The 17,811-nt window shown below is 41.5% G+C and overlaps 1 protein-coding gene and 1 long non-coding RNA gene across 2 annotated transcripts in view; both read right to left on the reverse strand.

The window, feature by feature from the left end:
* Nucleotides 1–1,984: 1,984 nt before the first annotated feature.
* On the reverse strand, nucleotides 1,985–10,166 carry LOC310703476. The gene is made up of 2 exons (XR_014524170.1): nucleotides 3,675–10,166; nucleotides 1,985–3,354 (listed from the first exon to the last, which is right to left on the reverse strand). It is a non-coding gene; the product is annotated as an uncharacterized lncRNA (long non-coding RNA).
* Nucleotides 10,167–10,983: 817 nt separating this feature from the next.
* NOL10 (nucleolar protein 10) overlaps nucleotides 10,984–17,811 on the reverse strand; it is a 39,581-nt gene continuing 32,753 nt past the window's right edge. Inside the window, exons 19-21 of the mRNA XM_083495583.1 lie at nucleotides 16,345–16,592; nucleotides 12,365–12,467; nucleotides 10,984–11,345 (exon numbers count right to left, since the gene is read on the reverse strand). Of these exons, the coding sequence (XP_083351709.1) occupies nucleotides 11,226–11,345; nucleotides 12,365–12,467; nucleotides 16,345–16,592 (471 nt within the window). The 3' untranslated portion in view covers nucleotides 10,984–11,225. The remainder of the gene's footprint in view (nucleotides 11,346–12,364; nucleotides 12,468–16,344; nucleotides 16,593–17,811) is intronic.

The following is a 17,811-nucleotide window of genomic DNA, read 5'->3' on the forward strand; positions in this document are numbered from 1 at the left end:
GGCGGTTCCCTCATTGCAAGAAGTGAGGTTACAGGGAACCAGACAGAGAGCCTTCTCGGTAGTGGCGCCTGCCCTGTGGAAGGCCCTCCCGTCAGATGTCAAGGAAATAAGCAGCTACCCTATTTTTAAAGGACATCTGAAGGAGCTGCACAAGAGTGGCTGGGGAAACTCAGCCAGATGGGGGGGTTATAAATAAAATAATAATAATAATAATAATAATAATAATAATAATAATAATAATAATAATCAGTGCAGCATTCATGTCTGAAGGAACATGAGCTTTCAGCCTAATCAGTCAGCCTTGGGTGTCTCTGATGTAGAGAAGGCAGGCGTGTAGGGTATAGAAAGATTTCCTGAAAAACACTGAACCGCTGCATTAAGCTGGGCTGCCAGTAAGAAAGCAGCAAATGTGAAACGTAAGATCTGCCTTTGAGAGATGCTGCAAGAGAAAACAATCAGATGTGATGGCTTTCCACTCCCACAAGATGTGTTATGCGAGTTTGTTGAGTCTTTCGGCTGGATGCTGAGAAAATATGCCCTTATCTTGAGTTGACTGGCTCTATAGCATCACCCACCAAATCTAGCCTGCTTCCACAGAAAGCGCAGCTCCAGCGCTGTGCCACTTACAATAAATCTATTTACACACAGAGAGAGATTAGAGCCAGCTTGGAGAGATCAGGGTCATTTGTTGGGTTACTAACCCTCAGAAAATACAAGGCAAAGTCAGCAATTGGAGCACAGCTTGGCTTGAGAGTTACTCACATCATTAAGTATCTCTTTGCTTCAAAGAACCTCTTTCTGATTATTCAACAGGCACAACAAACCCCAGGAGAGCACCCCAAAGAGCATTAATTTATAAAACCCAAGCAAATAAGATTTTAAAACACAATATTGCTCCTGAAATTTGCTATGTGTGTGTGTTTTCATCATCATCATCAATATTTATTATTTATACCCTGTCCATCTGGCTGGGCGGGGTATAAATGCAAAGACCAATGCAAAGAAGCTTCCATGGTTGCAGATTGCTTCTGTAAAGAAATCCTAATCTCTTGCTTTCATGAGCATCAAACGGCATAAAAAGGCTCTCACCAAATTCACCGAAAAGAAAACAGTAAATTAAAACTGAAAAGGAGAAAGAGATCCTGAGGTTTGGCTCAACTCTGTACACTGTACATGTATTAGCTTTGATGCATTATTAGAACTGAAATAACTTTCACCCGTTTCAAGGAAAAGGGTTTCTTTTTTCAGGCATGAGATCAAAGCGAAAGGGGCTAAAGGGTATTTTGGATCTCAAGCACAAGGAACTTTCAAACAAGTGAGTCATGATTGTTTATGTACCTAGAAATGTTGTGATAGAGAAAGCTCTTTTTATGGGGTGCAGTAACAACAGCGTAAATCAAGCATTAACCAGAAGTAGACAGCAAATTCTCTATATTTTTCAAAAGACCTCTACGGGAGCAGAATTTTAGGGAAGGCCCAAAGTAGTTCTGTTTTTAGTAGCATAAAGGCAGTCAGACAAGAGGCGCCACTGTATCTTTGTCCCAAAGCATAACAGTGTTTAATATAAAAGAATAACCAAAACAATACAAAGCAGCTGATCAAGCCACTTGCAGGAAAGTGGCCATGAAGTACAGTAGGTTGAAGCTCACATCTGACATTTCATTGGCTCTTCAAGTCCTTGCATAAGGAAGTAACTGTGCTAAAAAATTAACACCCATATACCGAGCTGCATGGGACTTCTCTACAAAGCAAGTCAGAGTGCAAAATTAATGTGTTCCCGTTAGACCAACAGTTCAATTTCCAACATACCCTTTGGTGACAAAACTTGCAGACCCATGAATCCATAGCAGTGTCCAGCTAAAAGTTCAGAGCCAATCAGTCTCTGATCTCTGACACCCAGCCGATTCTAAACACAACACTGCAGCCGAATGCCTCCACAATAAACCAACTGCCACTTTTCTTGAAAGGCCAGACTAAGTATTAATCATTTGTAAATTATCTTTTATTTTTAAGTATGCACATGTAAAACAACCAACTAACACCGAGACCATGCAAGAGGTAAAAAATATGGATGGCAAACTCATGACACATGGAGGGGCTTTCTTAATTTGCTGAACATGAGGAAGCTTTAGATTTTCAATTTAATTTTAAAATGAAGGACACATGGGGGGGATGGCAGCTATTCCTTCAATATACAGTGGTATCTCTGGTTACATACTTAATTCGTTCCGGAGGTCCGTTCTTAACCTGAAACTGTTCTTAACCTGAAGCACCACCTTAGCTAATGGGGCCTCCCGGTGCTGCCGTGCCGCCGCCACACGATTACTGTTCTCATCCTGAAGCAAAGTTCTTAACCCGAGGTACTATTTCTGGGTTAGCAGAGTCTGTAACCTGAAGCGTATGTAACCCGAGGTACCACTGTATTGGGAGCCATTCATCATATACAGACAAAACATAGAAACAGCTATGAGAGATCACCGTAATTGTCCACAGAAGCTTCCCCTCTTCTTTCTGCAATTTCGTTAACTTGTTTGCTTGATCCCATTCTATCTTCCCCTTTGTCTTCTATCATTCATTTGGTTTTAGTTTCTTTAACTCATTGGTCTCTCACTTTCCAGGTGAATTTACTTCCATCTTTAAGCCTAAAACTCTATCTACCCAGTTATCACTGTGTTTCTTTTCCTTCATTCCCCCCCCCTTGCATATATTTTATTCCTGTTGTCTTGGATATCTTACTACTTTCTAATTGACTGATAAAAATATTTATGTACAGCAATGTCATGAAAATATTTCAAAGTGATTTACAATAAAACAAAAAAACTGCAATAAAAAATATTACAAAGTTTTTAAATTTCTTTAAAAATTGCTCTTCTTCTCTCCGATCTGAATTTTATTCTCTTCAGTTTAATAATAGTGCCCTTACTAAATTATCTAACACACAAAGAAAGTCAAACCCCTCTTCCTCTTCCTTCTCCTTTTCCTCCTTCTCTTGATAGTATTGACTGTTTTCTTTATAATAATCTTTTTCTGCTATCTTCCACAGAAACAAGTTTAAAGGTAAAGGTACCCCTGCCCGTACAGGCCAGTCTTGACAGACTCTAGGGTTGTGCGCTCATCTCACTCTAGAGGCCGGGAGCCAGCGCTGTCCGCAGACACTTCCGGGTCACGTGGCCAGCGTGACGAAGCTGCTCCGGCGACCGGCACCAGAGCAGCACATGGAAACGCCGTTTACCTTCCCGCTATAAAGCGGTACCTTTAAAACAAGTTTAAAAAATGCTAAAATCCCTCCAGACTGGTGCTTTATTCTGTAACATTGTGCGCTAATGGTGGATTTGTGCTGGACTGCCAACACATCTTTCTACAGTGGTGCCTCGCAAGACGAAAATAATCCGTTCCGCGAGTCTCTTCGTCTAGCGGTTTTTTCGTCTTGCGAAGCAACCCTATTAGCGGCTTAGCGGCTTAGCGCTATTAGCGGTTTAGCGGCTATTAAAGGCTTAGCGGTTTAATGGCTTAGAAAAAGGGGGGAAGCGAAAAAAATCGCAAGACTCGCAAGATGTTTTCGTCTTGCGAAGCAAGCCCATAGGGAAATTCATCTTGTGAAGCGCATCAAAAAACGGAAAACCCTTTCGTCTAGCGGGTTTTTCGTCTTGCGAGGCATTCGTCTTGTGGGGCACCACTGTACTTCATTAGTTGTTCTGTGATGCTTCCCCAGTGTTACTACATTATTGCTTTCTGAAAGGTCACTCCTGCACTATAGTGCAACAAAAGCAAGCCAGTACCTCCCACCCCCCAACCTGGAATGTTTGTGGTATTAAAAAACCCCACAGGATTTCGGCAGGAAGCTACAGTTCATTCACCAGCTGGAAATGAACCCTTGCTATGTTTAAAAGTGCAATGAGATAATAGGTTTTGTTTTTTTCTTGAATGGGTCAGTAAATCTTTGACGAAAACAAAAGTCAAGGATGAGATGAGCTCTCGTTAGAAAAATGAGATTGCAGGAGAAAGTAAAAAAAAACAACACACACACCACGCAATCGCAGGATACTCCCCTTAAGGTCATTAACTCAGGTTCATGAAGTGTGGCCACAGATTTTAAAAATACAAATTGCAAAAATACCTAGAACACACACAAGCAAAATATACGACGTGAGCACGTACCCAAAATATAATCCGAGTGCATTCACAGCCCGTGGGTTATATGTCACCCAAATCCACAACATATAAATAGGTTATAAGTGACCATGTATATTTTGGATTCAGCCGAGAGATCATAGGATGCAGCATAAATAGAGAAAGACCTGATCTGCCATGAGATGGACCCAATGCCATTGGAGATCCACTGATACACCTGCAGAAAGCTCCTGTGGTATAGACAGAAGTATCCCGTTCAGGGTGGGGGTCAGAATGGGGCAATATGGGGGTGGAGGTAGCTGAGGTCCTCCTCCGCAGGTCTTCTGCTGGTTCCCTCACTGCAAGAAGCGAAGTTACAGGGAACCAGCCAGTGGGCCTTCTCGGTGGTGGCACCCGCCCTGTGGAACACCCTCCCTTCAGATGTCAAGGAGATAAAGAACTACACGACTTTTAGAAGACATCCGAAGGTGGCCCTGTACCAGTAAGTTTTTTTTGTTTGATGTTTTATTATGTTTTTATATATACTGTAAGCCACCCAGAGTGGCTGGGGAAATGCAGCCAGATGGGCGGGGTATGAATAATAAAATTAATAGTAGTAGTAGCTTTGGATCTGCAGACTCCCAAGCTCCCACATTCCCTGACATGCCCCTCCAGAAAAATATACTAGTGAGGATCTGGGAATCATCACAATGCACAGATTTTCAGGGGATCCTAGTTGTTGCCCCTCTTTTATTTGCGTATTTATATCCTACTTGTAAAGATGAGCCTTCACAAAGCGTCAGGCAGTAACTTAATGAACACAAAGCGATAATAACCTGCTTTATTTTTCTTTATTTTCACGCTGCCACAGGTATGGTATGCTGATTCGGTTTCGGATGAATAAATGCTAGCAATGGTTTTAGGAAACATATGTCCTCTTGTTGGAAATCCCCGTCCTCCAATACGGAATGCAGTTATCTTCCCTGGACACTTGGTATGTGGAAACATCTTGAGAAAGGAAGCGTGATCCCAGCTGAACTGATAAACAGCTCCCTTTACCTAATTTTTAAAATACACACACACTCACACAATCACACCGTCATCATCCCCTTCCGATAGGATTGCCAAATTTTAAGTTTCTTCCCTGATTTGTATATCCTGCAGATGTGTCTCCTTGAATTCCCCACTCTATTAAACTTTTGGTATTATATTAAAGGAAACAAGTATTTACCTGGACCAGAAAGCTAACCCCTTTTTTACATCAGTAAGAGCTGACCTAGTTTTTGCTGAGGAAGTAAGCCTGTCTCAGGGCTGCACCACTTCAGACTGAAGGTGTGGCCTAGATCAGAGATACACAAACATTTCCTTGCCCCACATGCACCCTGCACATAGAAAAACGGTACGTCTGAGAGAAGGTTACACACTGGAACTTTCCTCCCAAACGTCTAGTTTATTATGTGCAGAAAATGTTGCATGAAGGACAGTCCAGTGAGCCTCCACAGGCAGCCTGAATTGGTACAACCCAGACATATTTGCTACCTCTCTGTGAAAGCTAGGCCAGAACTGGAGGCATCAAATGGATGAAATGTCGCACGTGAAATGCCAGAAATGAGCAGGGCATGATTTAGCCAAAGCTAAGCACATTTATATCCCACTGCTTTCAGTCGGAGAAAGCGACACATGTGCTTAACACTTCCATTGCAATTAATGGTGCTGAAAAAGCTAAACTTGGGACAGGCTCTTGTCCGCTGTACCTGCAGCACTTCAGTTAAGCCTGTTAAAAGCTGGAACAAAGCCTAAAATATACATGATTATTGGCCCATGGTTATTTGCAGCACAGTCCTGTGTGTCCTGCTAAGTTCAATAGGAATTACTTCTAGGTAAATGTGTAGAGGATTGCCTGCCTTTTGGTGCCTCAACTGCCACGGTTTTGCTCTCTTATCTAGTTCTTACCTTTATTACAGGGAATGGGGAACTAAGATCATGTTATGTAAAAAGAAAAATGAAAACATTTTCCCCAATCCCATCTTTATTTTCACCTCTCTACTTAATTCTGAATGGAGCTCCATCAATTTGTTTTGTTTTGTTTAATTAAATTCTGGCCAGATCAGTGAAATTCAAGCTGATGGGCAATCATATTTCCAGGCTGGGGTATGAACAACAAAAAAAAAAATATGATCACATGTTTGACTCACATATTCTGCACTTCCAGTACTGTTAAATTCCTTATCCACTACTGATGTCACCACATGGTATGCTTGGTAGGCAGGTGTTTGCTATGTTATTCCCTGAGCCCAGCGAGCGGCCTCTCAAAAGTGATTGTGGCTAGTACCCATTGAAACTGGTAGGCCAGAAGGTAGGAAGACCAACAGTAGGTGGCGATAGAGCCAATGAAAGGCAGACTCACTCCATGACTGATTGTAAATAAGAAGGCAGGAAGGTAGCGGTTGCTGAGGGCAAAGTTTGATCTGGCAGTGCCCCTTTCCTCTAAAGGATCAGCCCCCACTGCTCAGTGGGTTGGTTGGTTGGTTTTTGTTTGTTTGCTTGTTTTTTAATGGTCCAGGGATACAACTACTGAAATAGGAGTGAGGTATGCTTTCTTCATACTGATCATCACAGAAGGGCAGGAAGAAGAGGGAGCAGTCTCCCTTAGCATAAAAGCATCTATTCTTGCTCAGACTCTTCATTTGCAAAGTAGCACCCAACCTCTTCACCCTCTTCTGTTGTCCTCTTAACCCTCTACAAAGGACAGTGAAAACTACCACAAGTTAATTTGTGACTTCACTGGAACACCATGCATTGAATTATTGAAGAACCACATCCAGTCTCCAAAGTGCTTTTCTATATGATGTGGTTGTGACACTTGTGATTTCCTTCCCTGCCATAAAAGCCGGGTTTCTCGTTTTTCAAAGAGTGGTGATCTGCAATTATGTGGCTTTAACTTCAGATAGATTCTCACATGCAATTTAATGCTGGAAATTTCCAAATGGCTGACATTAAAAGTTAGCAAGTCTGACAAGTTGGTGGGGAAGAGAACAGAAAATGCCAGAGCTGGATATTGCTGGTGGGGCAAGTGCTACTGCACTCTGATCTTGCTTTTGAACTTCCCATGGACATGTGTGTGTGAGAACAGGATGATGGACTAGGTGGGCCTTTGGCCTGATCCTGCCGGCTCTCTGTGTGTTCTTATCATGTGTGTATTGTTCTGGTGCAAACAAAGGCTAATCCCTGGAAATGGAAGCATGGAGGCATTATCTGGCATAAACTGTGAGCTAAGTGGCAGCTGGAAAGGAGTATTTCATCCCTTCATGTTAATCCAGCCTTTCTCAACCTGTGGGTCCCCAGATGTTGTTGAACTACAACTCCCATCACCCCCAGCTAGCAAGGCCAGAGCTCAGTGATGATGGGAGCTGTAGTCCAACAACATCTGGGGACCCACAGGTTGAGAACCGCTGCCGGTTAATCCAACATCTTCAGGTGTGCCGTTTGGGTGGGGCAGAAGGGTGGAGAATTTTCTCCTCACATTGACTCTACATAGTAGGAACGGTCTATTATTGTTTGCTTCTCATGTTTGAACCACAATGGTGTCACCGTCACCACAGTTCTGGCCCTACCATTAGGCAAAGTGAGGCAGCCACTTCAGGGAGCGGCTGTTATTCCCACCCTTCCTGAGTTGGTGCTCCACTGGTCTTGGTGCTTCTGTTTGCTTGTATCGGGATTATATGTGAAATCTGTGGATATATATGGAAAAATGAAAACAGAATGGAACTGAGCTCCAAAGGTGGGGGGCGGGGCTTATAAAGGAGGCACCTACCCCTTTCCCCTTCTGTAGTGATTCACAGGAGACCCATTCTGCTCCCATTTGCAAAGGGGTCCCAGGGCCTAATTTGGCCTGGAACAAGTCTTCTTATTTACAACAACCTCAAGGAAGATGCAGCTCTCTCTTTCTACAAAAGAGCACAGCTCCTTCTTAGCCTGCCACTCTAAGCAGCTTACAAGAGTCATCACACTAAGGAGAGATCATGGCGCAAGGTGACAAAATAGTGTCTTAAGTGGGCCAGGCTGGTGCCTGATGCTCCACTGGATAGCTGCCTCACGTGGGTGCTTATAACATCACACGGTCAACCAGCCCTGTGCTTTTCTAGGTTACGGAATCACTGTGACCAATTAATCATGACTTGGAATTAAAGCAGATAACGGGTGATAATCCACACTGAGGAAACCATTAGAAAAGGAAAAGAGGAGGGATAAAGAGAAGCGAAACATGGAAGGAGAAGTGAAGCAGCAACTTGCATGAAGATGTTAAACACAGAACGTGAGGGTTATAATTTTTGGGAAGTATCTTAAGCAGAAAGCTCTAATTGCCCATCAACATGCACAAGAACCGCAAAGCTGCATCATGACCGCTGATTTGACACAAGTGTTGGTGTTGGTTAATGCTCTGGCGGAAACAAATTCATTTATAAAAGGAACACTACCCAGAGTCTTGGGGCTATTTACAGCATCACTCAGAAGCATTGCAAACTGGAACTGAAAATAGTTTTAACGCCAGTCATTAACAATCCTGCTCCCACATCACACTGCTCCCACATCACATAAAGGGGGCTTCATGCCCCTTTGTGGGAAGCTGATCTATGGGCCGTTAGTTCTTCCCACATAAACATATAATCATAGCCACATCCATCTGTTAGTCACAGATTGCCCATGGCAGCCAAGAATAAAAGCTATATTCATTGATACAAATCTATGACAACTATGTTAAAACTCTTAAATGCATGCAGAAATAAGCATTATGACTCTTCACAAGGCTAGTAACTGATGATATCACAAACATCCTAGCTTGTTAAGTTACCGGTAATTAACTCTGGTCATCAAGTAAAGCCCAATGAGAACTGATCACAGACACTTTGTAGTTTTCCTCTTTGGAGTTCGTGACACAACTACATTTTTTAAGTTGTTGATGCTCATTTTATTTCACCCCATGTCTTTTTTATTTACCTTCTTTTATTCAATTTTTTTGTCTTGTACACATTTGGATGATTTATTTTATGTGCTTCTTATTTTGTTTGCTTGGCGCTGGTCATTCACCATATCAATTAAATAAAATGTGATTTGAGTCACCCGCTAGCAGAGGGATAAAAACCCACTGGCACAATTCAACCCAGAGGTGATAAAATTGAACTTATCAACTGGTACAAAACCATTTAATTACAACTTGAGGCTACCTTTGAATTTCTTTTGATTTGAGAATGACCAGATTCAGACCAGTGATCCGAGTGTTCTGGGCCGGCTGTGCTCTACCTGCTGGTTTCTGATTACTGTTAGACAGTTACACTCTAAATAATGCTAACTCTGGTTTTCTATTTGCAAAGATTTGATTAAAAGTTTCTGATTGCAGTTAAGGGGGGAACCAAGATCTGTGTTAGCTGTGGCTAAGATAGTTACTATACCCTTTTTATTATTACCATAAATGTAGAACACACACAAAAAGCACATTATTTTAAGTGGTGAAAACACCACTGAGACCGTCATTGTCCCACAAGTTCTCATTTCAATGGATTATGAAGAAAAATTTATCGCTCTGTATATGTAACCAGTGACGTTACTTCTTTTATAACAGAAGTAATGTACGCACAGAATGGTGAACACACATTTTTGAAATGACATGTTCCGTGTTCCGATTTTTAGTTTGAAATCTCTTGCCCAGGGGCAGGAATGCCTTCTGAAAGCATTCTGGTACTAAGTGTCGCTAATAAATTCCAATAAATAATTCTCATAAATGTCTCAGTTAAAGGGGGAAAGTAGTGAAATGGAAGGAAAAGCACCCATTGCTTGATCAGCAACAATCCACACCGATGCACTATTTTTAAGGGAGCTATTTCATAATACCTTGCAGTTTTAATAAAGAACATCTCTTGGTTCAAGGTGCCATAGGCGACTTCATGTGTGAAGTGGGCCTCTCTCCTCGTGTGTGGGGCAGGAAATTGGTTCAGTGCCAAGGACTGCTCTGAAAACTTACCGTGATACAGATCGCTATAGCCCGTTTGATTACTTTAGCGTACCTCTTAAAAGACCTTGTTTTCATTCAGACTTTTTGCAGATATACTTTGGTGGTGGTGGCACATCGTAAGCGTGCAGGAAACCATTCCTGACCTGTGGAATTGTCTTTTTTCCTTTTTTTTATAAGAAGTCCTCCTGTTTGCTGACTCTGGGTCTAACGTACACATGGATCGCTTGCTATCCTTCACTAGGAATGGAGAGCTGATGGCTTTCCCAGCTGTTGGTGGGGCTGCAACTCCCATCATCTCTGACTCCTGGTTGGGGCTGATGGGAGCTAATTAGAATAATTTATTTTTTAATACAGTGCCATCTATATGCGTGGAAGTTTTCAAAGACGAAATACAATAGGGTGAACTGGATGAGAGAGTACGTGACAAGAATGAACATGCAGAGAGGGAAAGCACTGCGAGGCCATGGAGGATTCTGAGGACAATAAGCTTGGTACAGGATCCAGGAGTAGCTAGGAAGCCATTGCAGGGATTTAAGGAGGAGTCACAAGACAAGAGTTTGAGAATTTGAGTTCTCTTCATAGAATCATAGAATTGTAGGGGGGCCCTGAAGATTCATCTAGTCCAACACCCCTGCAATGCAGAAATATGCAGCTGTCCCATAGGGAAATCGAACTAGCAACCTTGGCGTTATCGGCACCATGCTCTCACACTGTCCAAGCTGACGATAATTAATGATCTTTGTTATCGACTTCGGAATTTCTTGTCATATAATTCCCATTCCCACCCCACATCATCTTGTTAAAAGACTTGGCAGATCAAAGTTTTTCAGTCCTTGAAAGCTAGAATCTTTTGAAACAGAGCATTATTATTAAAATTTATTTTTTCTAAAGGTGAAGTCTACTCAGCACAGGAATGGTTGTATCTGAAACAAACACCAGGTTATACAGTCAGCAGCTTAGAAACATAAGTATCTCCATTCCAAATCAGCGGCTTTCCCTGGTTTTGTTCTTTCTTTGCCACCCAGTTGTGCCATGGACAGTTCTTCTCTGTCAAATGTAACTTGAAGAGTTTTTATTTGTGTCTATGAAAAGCAGAATTGTCCTATTAATGGAAGGGCCGCCCTCTTCCTCTTTTGCTTTTGAGATGGCCAGCTGAACGCCTGAGTTTTCGCCTTTCTTGATGATGGTGTTTCTCTGCTTCCTGCTGCTTTTTCTGTTGCTCTGACTGAAAACAATGCAGAAAATACCCAAGTAAATACTGCACATCCAAACCATACTGATGTACCAAGAGAGATGGAGAAAATATTACTTTATTCTAGTCAAATCCAAAAATGCCACAATTTACTAAGTAGTCACCCAAGAATTATTACTGCCGCGTTGTCTTGGGTGTATCAGCAAGCTATTCTAGTTTCATGTACAAGCACATTTAATTATATTTAATCCTGTGTACCCCTTGTTTGTTTTGATTTTTAATAAAGAAAGAAAGAAAGAAAGAAAGAAAGAAAGAAAGAAAGAAAGAAAGAAAGAAAGTGCATTTGGGGGGAAATCTAATAAAAACAACCATAGATAGATAGGTAGATAGACAGATGATAGATGATAGATAGATAGATAGATAGATAGATAGATAGATAGATAGATGATAGATAGATAGAGAGATAGATAGAGAGATAGATAGAACAAGCTCAATTAAGGGTGCAATCCTGTGCCCCCTTATTTGGGAGTAAGCCTTATAGAACTGAGTAGACATGTACAAGATTATACTGCAAGGCACTTTGTTTAAAGACACCCATGTTTCCATTTGTTCCCAATTTCCTTCTCACCACCAGTGTGTAGTCATCAGTAGGTTGGGGATACCACTAGAAAAATATTTGATGCTGGATGGAACATTCCTCTGCCCCCCAACTTGTGCCTTCAGTTTGTGCTAGAGCTGTGCTGGGTTCAAACTAACCACCCCTCACCATCCCATATAAATGACTGAATAGAATTCCTAGCTTCCTAGGAGAGTCCTCCAGCAGCTTACAGAGATTCAGCAGCTTGCCTAGCTCACTGCTCCTACCCACAGCCAGAAGCAACGAAATAAATTATATAAAGCAAGTAGAGGTATGCAAATCTGCTGAAGTTGCACAACACAAACACAGCCCAGCCCTTGAAACAATCCAAGTTGTACCAGAAGGCTGACTTAGCCCTTCTATTGCATTGCAATTAACACCGCATTAACGTGCACCATTAAGACTTTAAGCTTACCTTTTTTAATTTAAAGGTAACTTGTTTACTTCCTACTGTGGTGTCATGTACGCTAAGTGCACCAACTCTCTCTTCGAGCTGCAAACGATCTCCGAGTGTTTTTCTGCAGACAAGAGGGGGAAAGTCAGTTTCTTAGTATTTCTAGTCAGCATACTGTATTAAAAGAACATAGAGGGGGGAAATAACCACCTCTGTGTGCACAGAAATTATTTCCAAATATGATCACTAAATTTTTTCCTGAACATTTCACTCTTATTTTCCCAAATATTACACACATACAAACATGAGATTTGTATGCTCCACACACACTGTATGTTTAAGATCCATTTTTACAGAATGCATAGGTGCTCCAGCAGAACTATTATATGCAAACAACAGTCTACAAAATACGCTTTAAAAACCCCAGAGCTCTACATAACCACATTTCTAATCTTTTATATGCCACATAAAATAAATCTCTTTTGTTTGGACAAAACGCAAAGCAAATTTTAGGTGAAAGCGAAAAAAGCAGGTGAAGCAGCCTGAAGCGTAGTTTATATATCAACATTTGTACCTCAGATAAGAGGATACATTAGCACTAAACAATTTTTCCACAAATCTTTTAACAGGGGCTCTCACATGTAATTTATAGGGTACAAGAAGCTAAGACACTGCAATCCTGCATTTCCAAATCCAGATACAAAGTTTAATCTAGGAATACCCCTAGAATATGTACATTCCTGTTTCTCCAGATGAATGCAACCCTATCAAGAGCTGGCCATCTACACAATACCTAGATCCAAGAATCACCAAGAACACCCCCATGCTGATATCTGAAAGCAGAGGAACCACAGTAACGCTGTGACCCTTACTCTTCACCCACAGAGCCAATTCAGTAAGATATTGTGGCTGATGGTCTCAAAAGGTACTGAGAAGTCCAAGAGATTCGACAGGATCACACCTCCCAATTTCGCTCCTGAAGGGCAACCAAGGCGAATTCAGTTTCAAAATGGAGTCTAAAGCCAGGCTGTGTGTAGATAATCTGTCTTCTCTACGAGCATCTGAAGTTGGCTAACCACCAATCTCTTGAGCACTTTGCTTAGTAAGGGCAGTAGTTTTGCAAACTGCTGGAATACTGGATACTTTGCCATTTCCACCTTCCCCTCGTCTTCTCCCCTCCATACCGCTGTTTATTGTTCAGTGTGTGTGTGTGTTGTTAAGGAAGAACTTAATACAGTATTAATAAAAGCTTGGAGCAACACTGAGTCAGGAATATGATAAAGCAACACCCAGTCTTATATAAAAGAGTCATAAATCTCTTCAAAATGCCATAATAAAAAGCAAAATGTCTAGCCATTAGGTGGATTGGGGAGACATTAAGACAGTCAAGATTCGGGGTGGGGTGGGGACTGAGCCCTGTTAGCACCTTAACAAATTAATTGTGTCATAAGCTTTTCTGGATCAGAGTCTACTTCATAAGATGTGAAACTTTATGCCACAATACATTAAATTAGTTACAGGACTTTTGTTATTTTTGCTACAGCAAACTAATATGGTGGCCCTTCTCAGAGATTGAGGAAGTTACGTTACATATGCTCTAACGAAAAGAAAAAATAAATAAAGAGAGAGATATATCTGGCATCTACTAGGTATCTTGAAGAATACCACATTTTGCCATTCAAGAGTAGCATCCTAAGCTGGAGTAGCATGATTTTATACACCTGAAGATAGGACTTTACTCTCTGAAGGGACATTCCATGCAGTCGCTAGGTAAAAGTGTTCTCATTTGGCTTCCACTGACTTTTTAAAAAACCTAAGTAGACCACATGAAATTAATCTCCAGTTTTGCCAATACAGTGGTACCTCGGGTTACATACGCTTCAGGTTACAGACTCCGGTAACCCAGAAATAGTACCTCGGGTTAAGAACTTTGCTTCAGGATGAGAACAGAAATTGTGCTCCGATGACATGGCAGCACTAGCTACAGTGGTGCTTCAGGTTAAGAACAGTTTCAGGTTAAGAACGGACCTCCGGAACGAATTAAGTACTTAACCTGAGGTACCACTGTATAAAAATTGCTATGTTTCTCTTTCTTACTGGTTCTCAGCCACAAGAAACCTGTGTGTTTTGCTTAACTTTTGAGACAGATATAGAACACTTTCTAGATGTTATATGTTTTTAGAATGAGGAATCAGCCGTTGTGTATTTCTTCATCTCAATATCCCTAGATGTAACTGGAAACCTGCACAGCTCCTAGCAATGCCTTAAGACTGATACTAAAATGCAGACTTTAATGGTTTCTAACACCAAGCCAGTTTTTCTACTTCCCTTAATAGCCAATTTGATGAAGAGTTCTAGAACTTGAAAGCGTTCTCACTATTTTGTTACATTACGGTTGGTCTAATAAAAGTAAAGCCCTCTTGTGAATCCTGGAATTATGACTAACCAGAAATTCTTCTTTTTGTGTGACAGGTTTCATGGACAGCAGACCAACTAATTAGCATCTAGTTTTTCAGGTAATTATTTGGCTAGCATAAGTATCACTTTTCCGGGGGAGGGGGGAGAGAGAGAGAGAGAAGGAAAGGCCCATCTAAGTTCAGCATTCTGTCACCAACAGTGACCAGCTAGATGCCTTCTGGGATGTTCCCAAGCAGGGCGTGTTTGCTCCCAGAGTTTGTAATTACAGAAAAACTGTATATGGTGGTTCTGTTCTTGAGTACCATGGCTAACAGGCACTGAGACATCTGTTTTGCCGTGAATTTGTCTAATCCCCAAGCTAATACTCACCATTACACCTTGCAGCAATTAATTCTATAACTACAGTAACCGCGATATTCCCTATTGTATCTTTGCTATTTAAAGCAACCATATTCAGAAGCTGTTTTCTAGAACAGCCTAAACCTGTTTCCCTCAAAACATGCAGGTGACCTGAAGAATACTAATAAAATCCTTTCACCTAAAAGATACAATTCTTAGGTTGATCAAAGGTGCTATTATGATGATATGAAACAGAGTAATGTAAGATATTACAATCATAGGTAATAAGTTGTGGGGTATACACACACACACACACACACACACACTTCTGTTAATAATGATTATACTCCAATATAAATAATTTAATCTACTGAACTTTCTTCAGGACAAACTTCACTAAGAACTATTGTTTAATGCTAATAGCAAGTTCCTGCAGTAGATGAAACTAAGAGTGAAAATGGGGAGTCTCAAAATGTGCTTATCTTAACAACAAAGAAAAAAAAACTACCAAGCCCATGAGGTGAAAGACTAAAAGTCAAGCCCTGTTCTAACAAATGTATAAGCAATTCTAATCTCCAAGGGTTTTCTGAGGGGGGGAGGGGCAACACTGGTAAGCTTCTGGTGTAGACAAATTAAATTAGCCACCGGTTCTAGCAAAAAATTGGATATGGATTGTAAAAATTTGATTGCCAGTTATAAACAGAACAATATGAAGTTGGTTAATAAGCTGAGGGATGCAGCAAAGTTTGGAGATGTTCTTTAGACTGGTTCAGACAGGCTGACAGCTAGCAGGAAACTGGTCTTGTGCCCAATCAGCATGGGTGCACATTAGGGTTTAAGGGGCTGCAATCCATGCACAATTACACCACACACTGCTGAGTCTCTCTGAGTGTAGCCCTATGTTGTATTTTTAGACAGCGGACTGGTGTGTGTCCAAGAGGGGCACCTCCTTTGATCCTTCCCCAGCACCATGTCTGGCTGTAGAAACAACCATCCCCAGAAGAAATCAGTTACAGATAGGTAGCCGTGTTGGTCTGCCATAGTCAAAATAAAAAAAATCCTTCCAGTAGCACCTTAAAGACCAACTAAGTTAGTTCTTGGTATGAGCTTTCGTGTGCATGCACACTTCTTCAGATACAGAAGAAATCAGTGCAACATCCAAATGAGCCTCTCAAACACAATTCAGGGGGAGGGGATGGAATTAACTGCAAGCCCAGTGAATGAAACAGAGGTGTTAGCCTTACTTCATTAACTTTTGCCTTTTGGCGGTGTCCTTGAAACTTCTAAATTCTTCTCCAGCTTTAATCTCAAAGAACTTAGGTTCCAGGACTGTTTGCTGATCCTCCTTGAACCACTTCTGGTGTTTTAATTTTTCCTCTTGGCGTAGAAGTCTGCGCTGTTTCCTGACCTCTTCAACCCAACCTTTTTCATCATCTGAAGTCTCAGAACTTTCTGCATCACTTGGTTTTCCTTCTGGTTCTTCCTCTTCTTCCTGCAGACAAAAATAGCTACTTTAAAAAAAGAAGAAAAACAGCAACAAGCCACCCCTCCCCACAACACACTAGTTAATGTTCCTTAGAAGAACAATTTATCCAATTAGAGTACGTGACACTCTACAGATGCACTATTTGGAGAGGGCTATAATTCTAACGGCGGGGGTCGGGCTGGTTAAATGGCATGGAACACAAGGAAACAGAATGCATTTGCAACAGTGTTCTTCATAAAACTCTTGATGTTGATACGTTATTAAATAAACAGTTCTAGATCGGATATATACAACTCTCAGAAAGATAAGGAGCAGAATAAATTTAATAATTTGGATGCAATCTTCATAGAAGAGAGGAACACACAACAACAAAATCTATTTTTGTCTAATATTCACTGATCCCATCTCGTCTCACCCCCACACCCGTAGCATGTGATTTAGCATGGCTCCATTTGAACATCTCACAACAACAACAACCATTACTACTGGGTTACAAAACCATTTAGATCACAGTTACACAACTACCTATTTGCCTGCTTATAAGAGGACAGGGACACTGGCAACCAGCTGGTAATAATTAAGATCTGAGTCCAGAGTAGGCTTATTCAGGAACAACTGAACCACTGCCTCTTTTAAATTAAATGTAACTGCTTCCTCACTCAAGGAGACACTGAACACTTCCTGGACCCAGCTGGTAAACCCCTCCCTGCTCACTGCAACGAGCCCAAGAAGGACAGGTAGCCACAAAGTGGGCAACACTTGGTCAAGCATATCCTCAGGCCTCAAAAGCTGGAATTTATTTAAAGACACAAGACCAGATAGAAGTAATCCAAACATGAAAAAAGAGTTGGAGTAAAATCCCCAGCTTGACCACCATTCTCATGCATATTGAGAAAAACAAATCAAGAGTTGGTCCTGCTACATGGATTAGGTCAACAAAATGTTGGGCCAGCTTCCAGTCCTCAGCCTCCTCTGTCAAGGTAGCCTTGGCATGAATGCTGAGGTCTTTCAGGACCAACACACCCTAAACATCAAATCAGAGAGAACCTCTATCAGTTCAGGCTGAGAAAGGCAGAATCTCTTGGCGGGCCCAATTGCCCAACATACCACACACAGAGTGGAGACTGTGACCCGTCTCAACAGGAAATCTGGGGAGGGAGAAGGGATTCTTATACATGATAGAAACACCACCTCCTAAGCTTATCCTGGTACTGAATGGAGCACC

Source organism: Podarcis liolepis (assembly GCF_965112155.1).
Source record: "Podarcis liolepis genome assembly, chromosome: 3".
NCBI classification, from domain to species: Eukaryota; Metazoa; Chordata; class Lepidosauria; order Squamata; family Lacertidae; genus Podarcis; species Podarcis liolepis.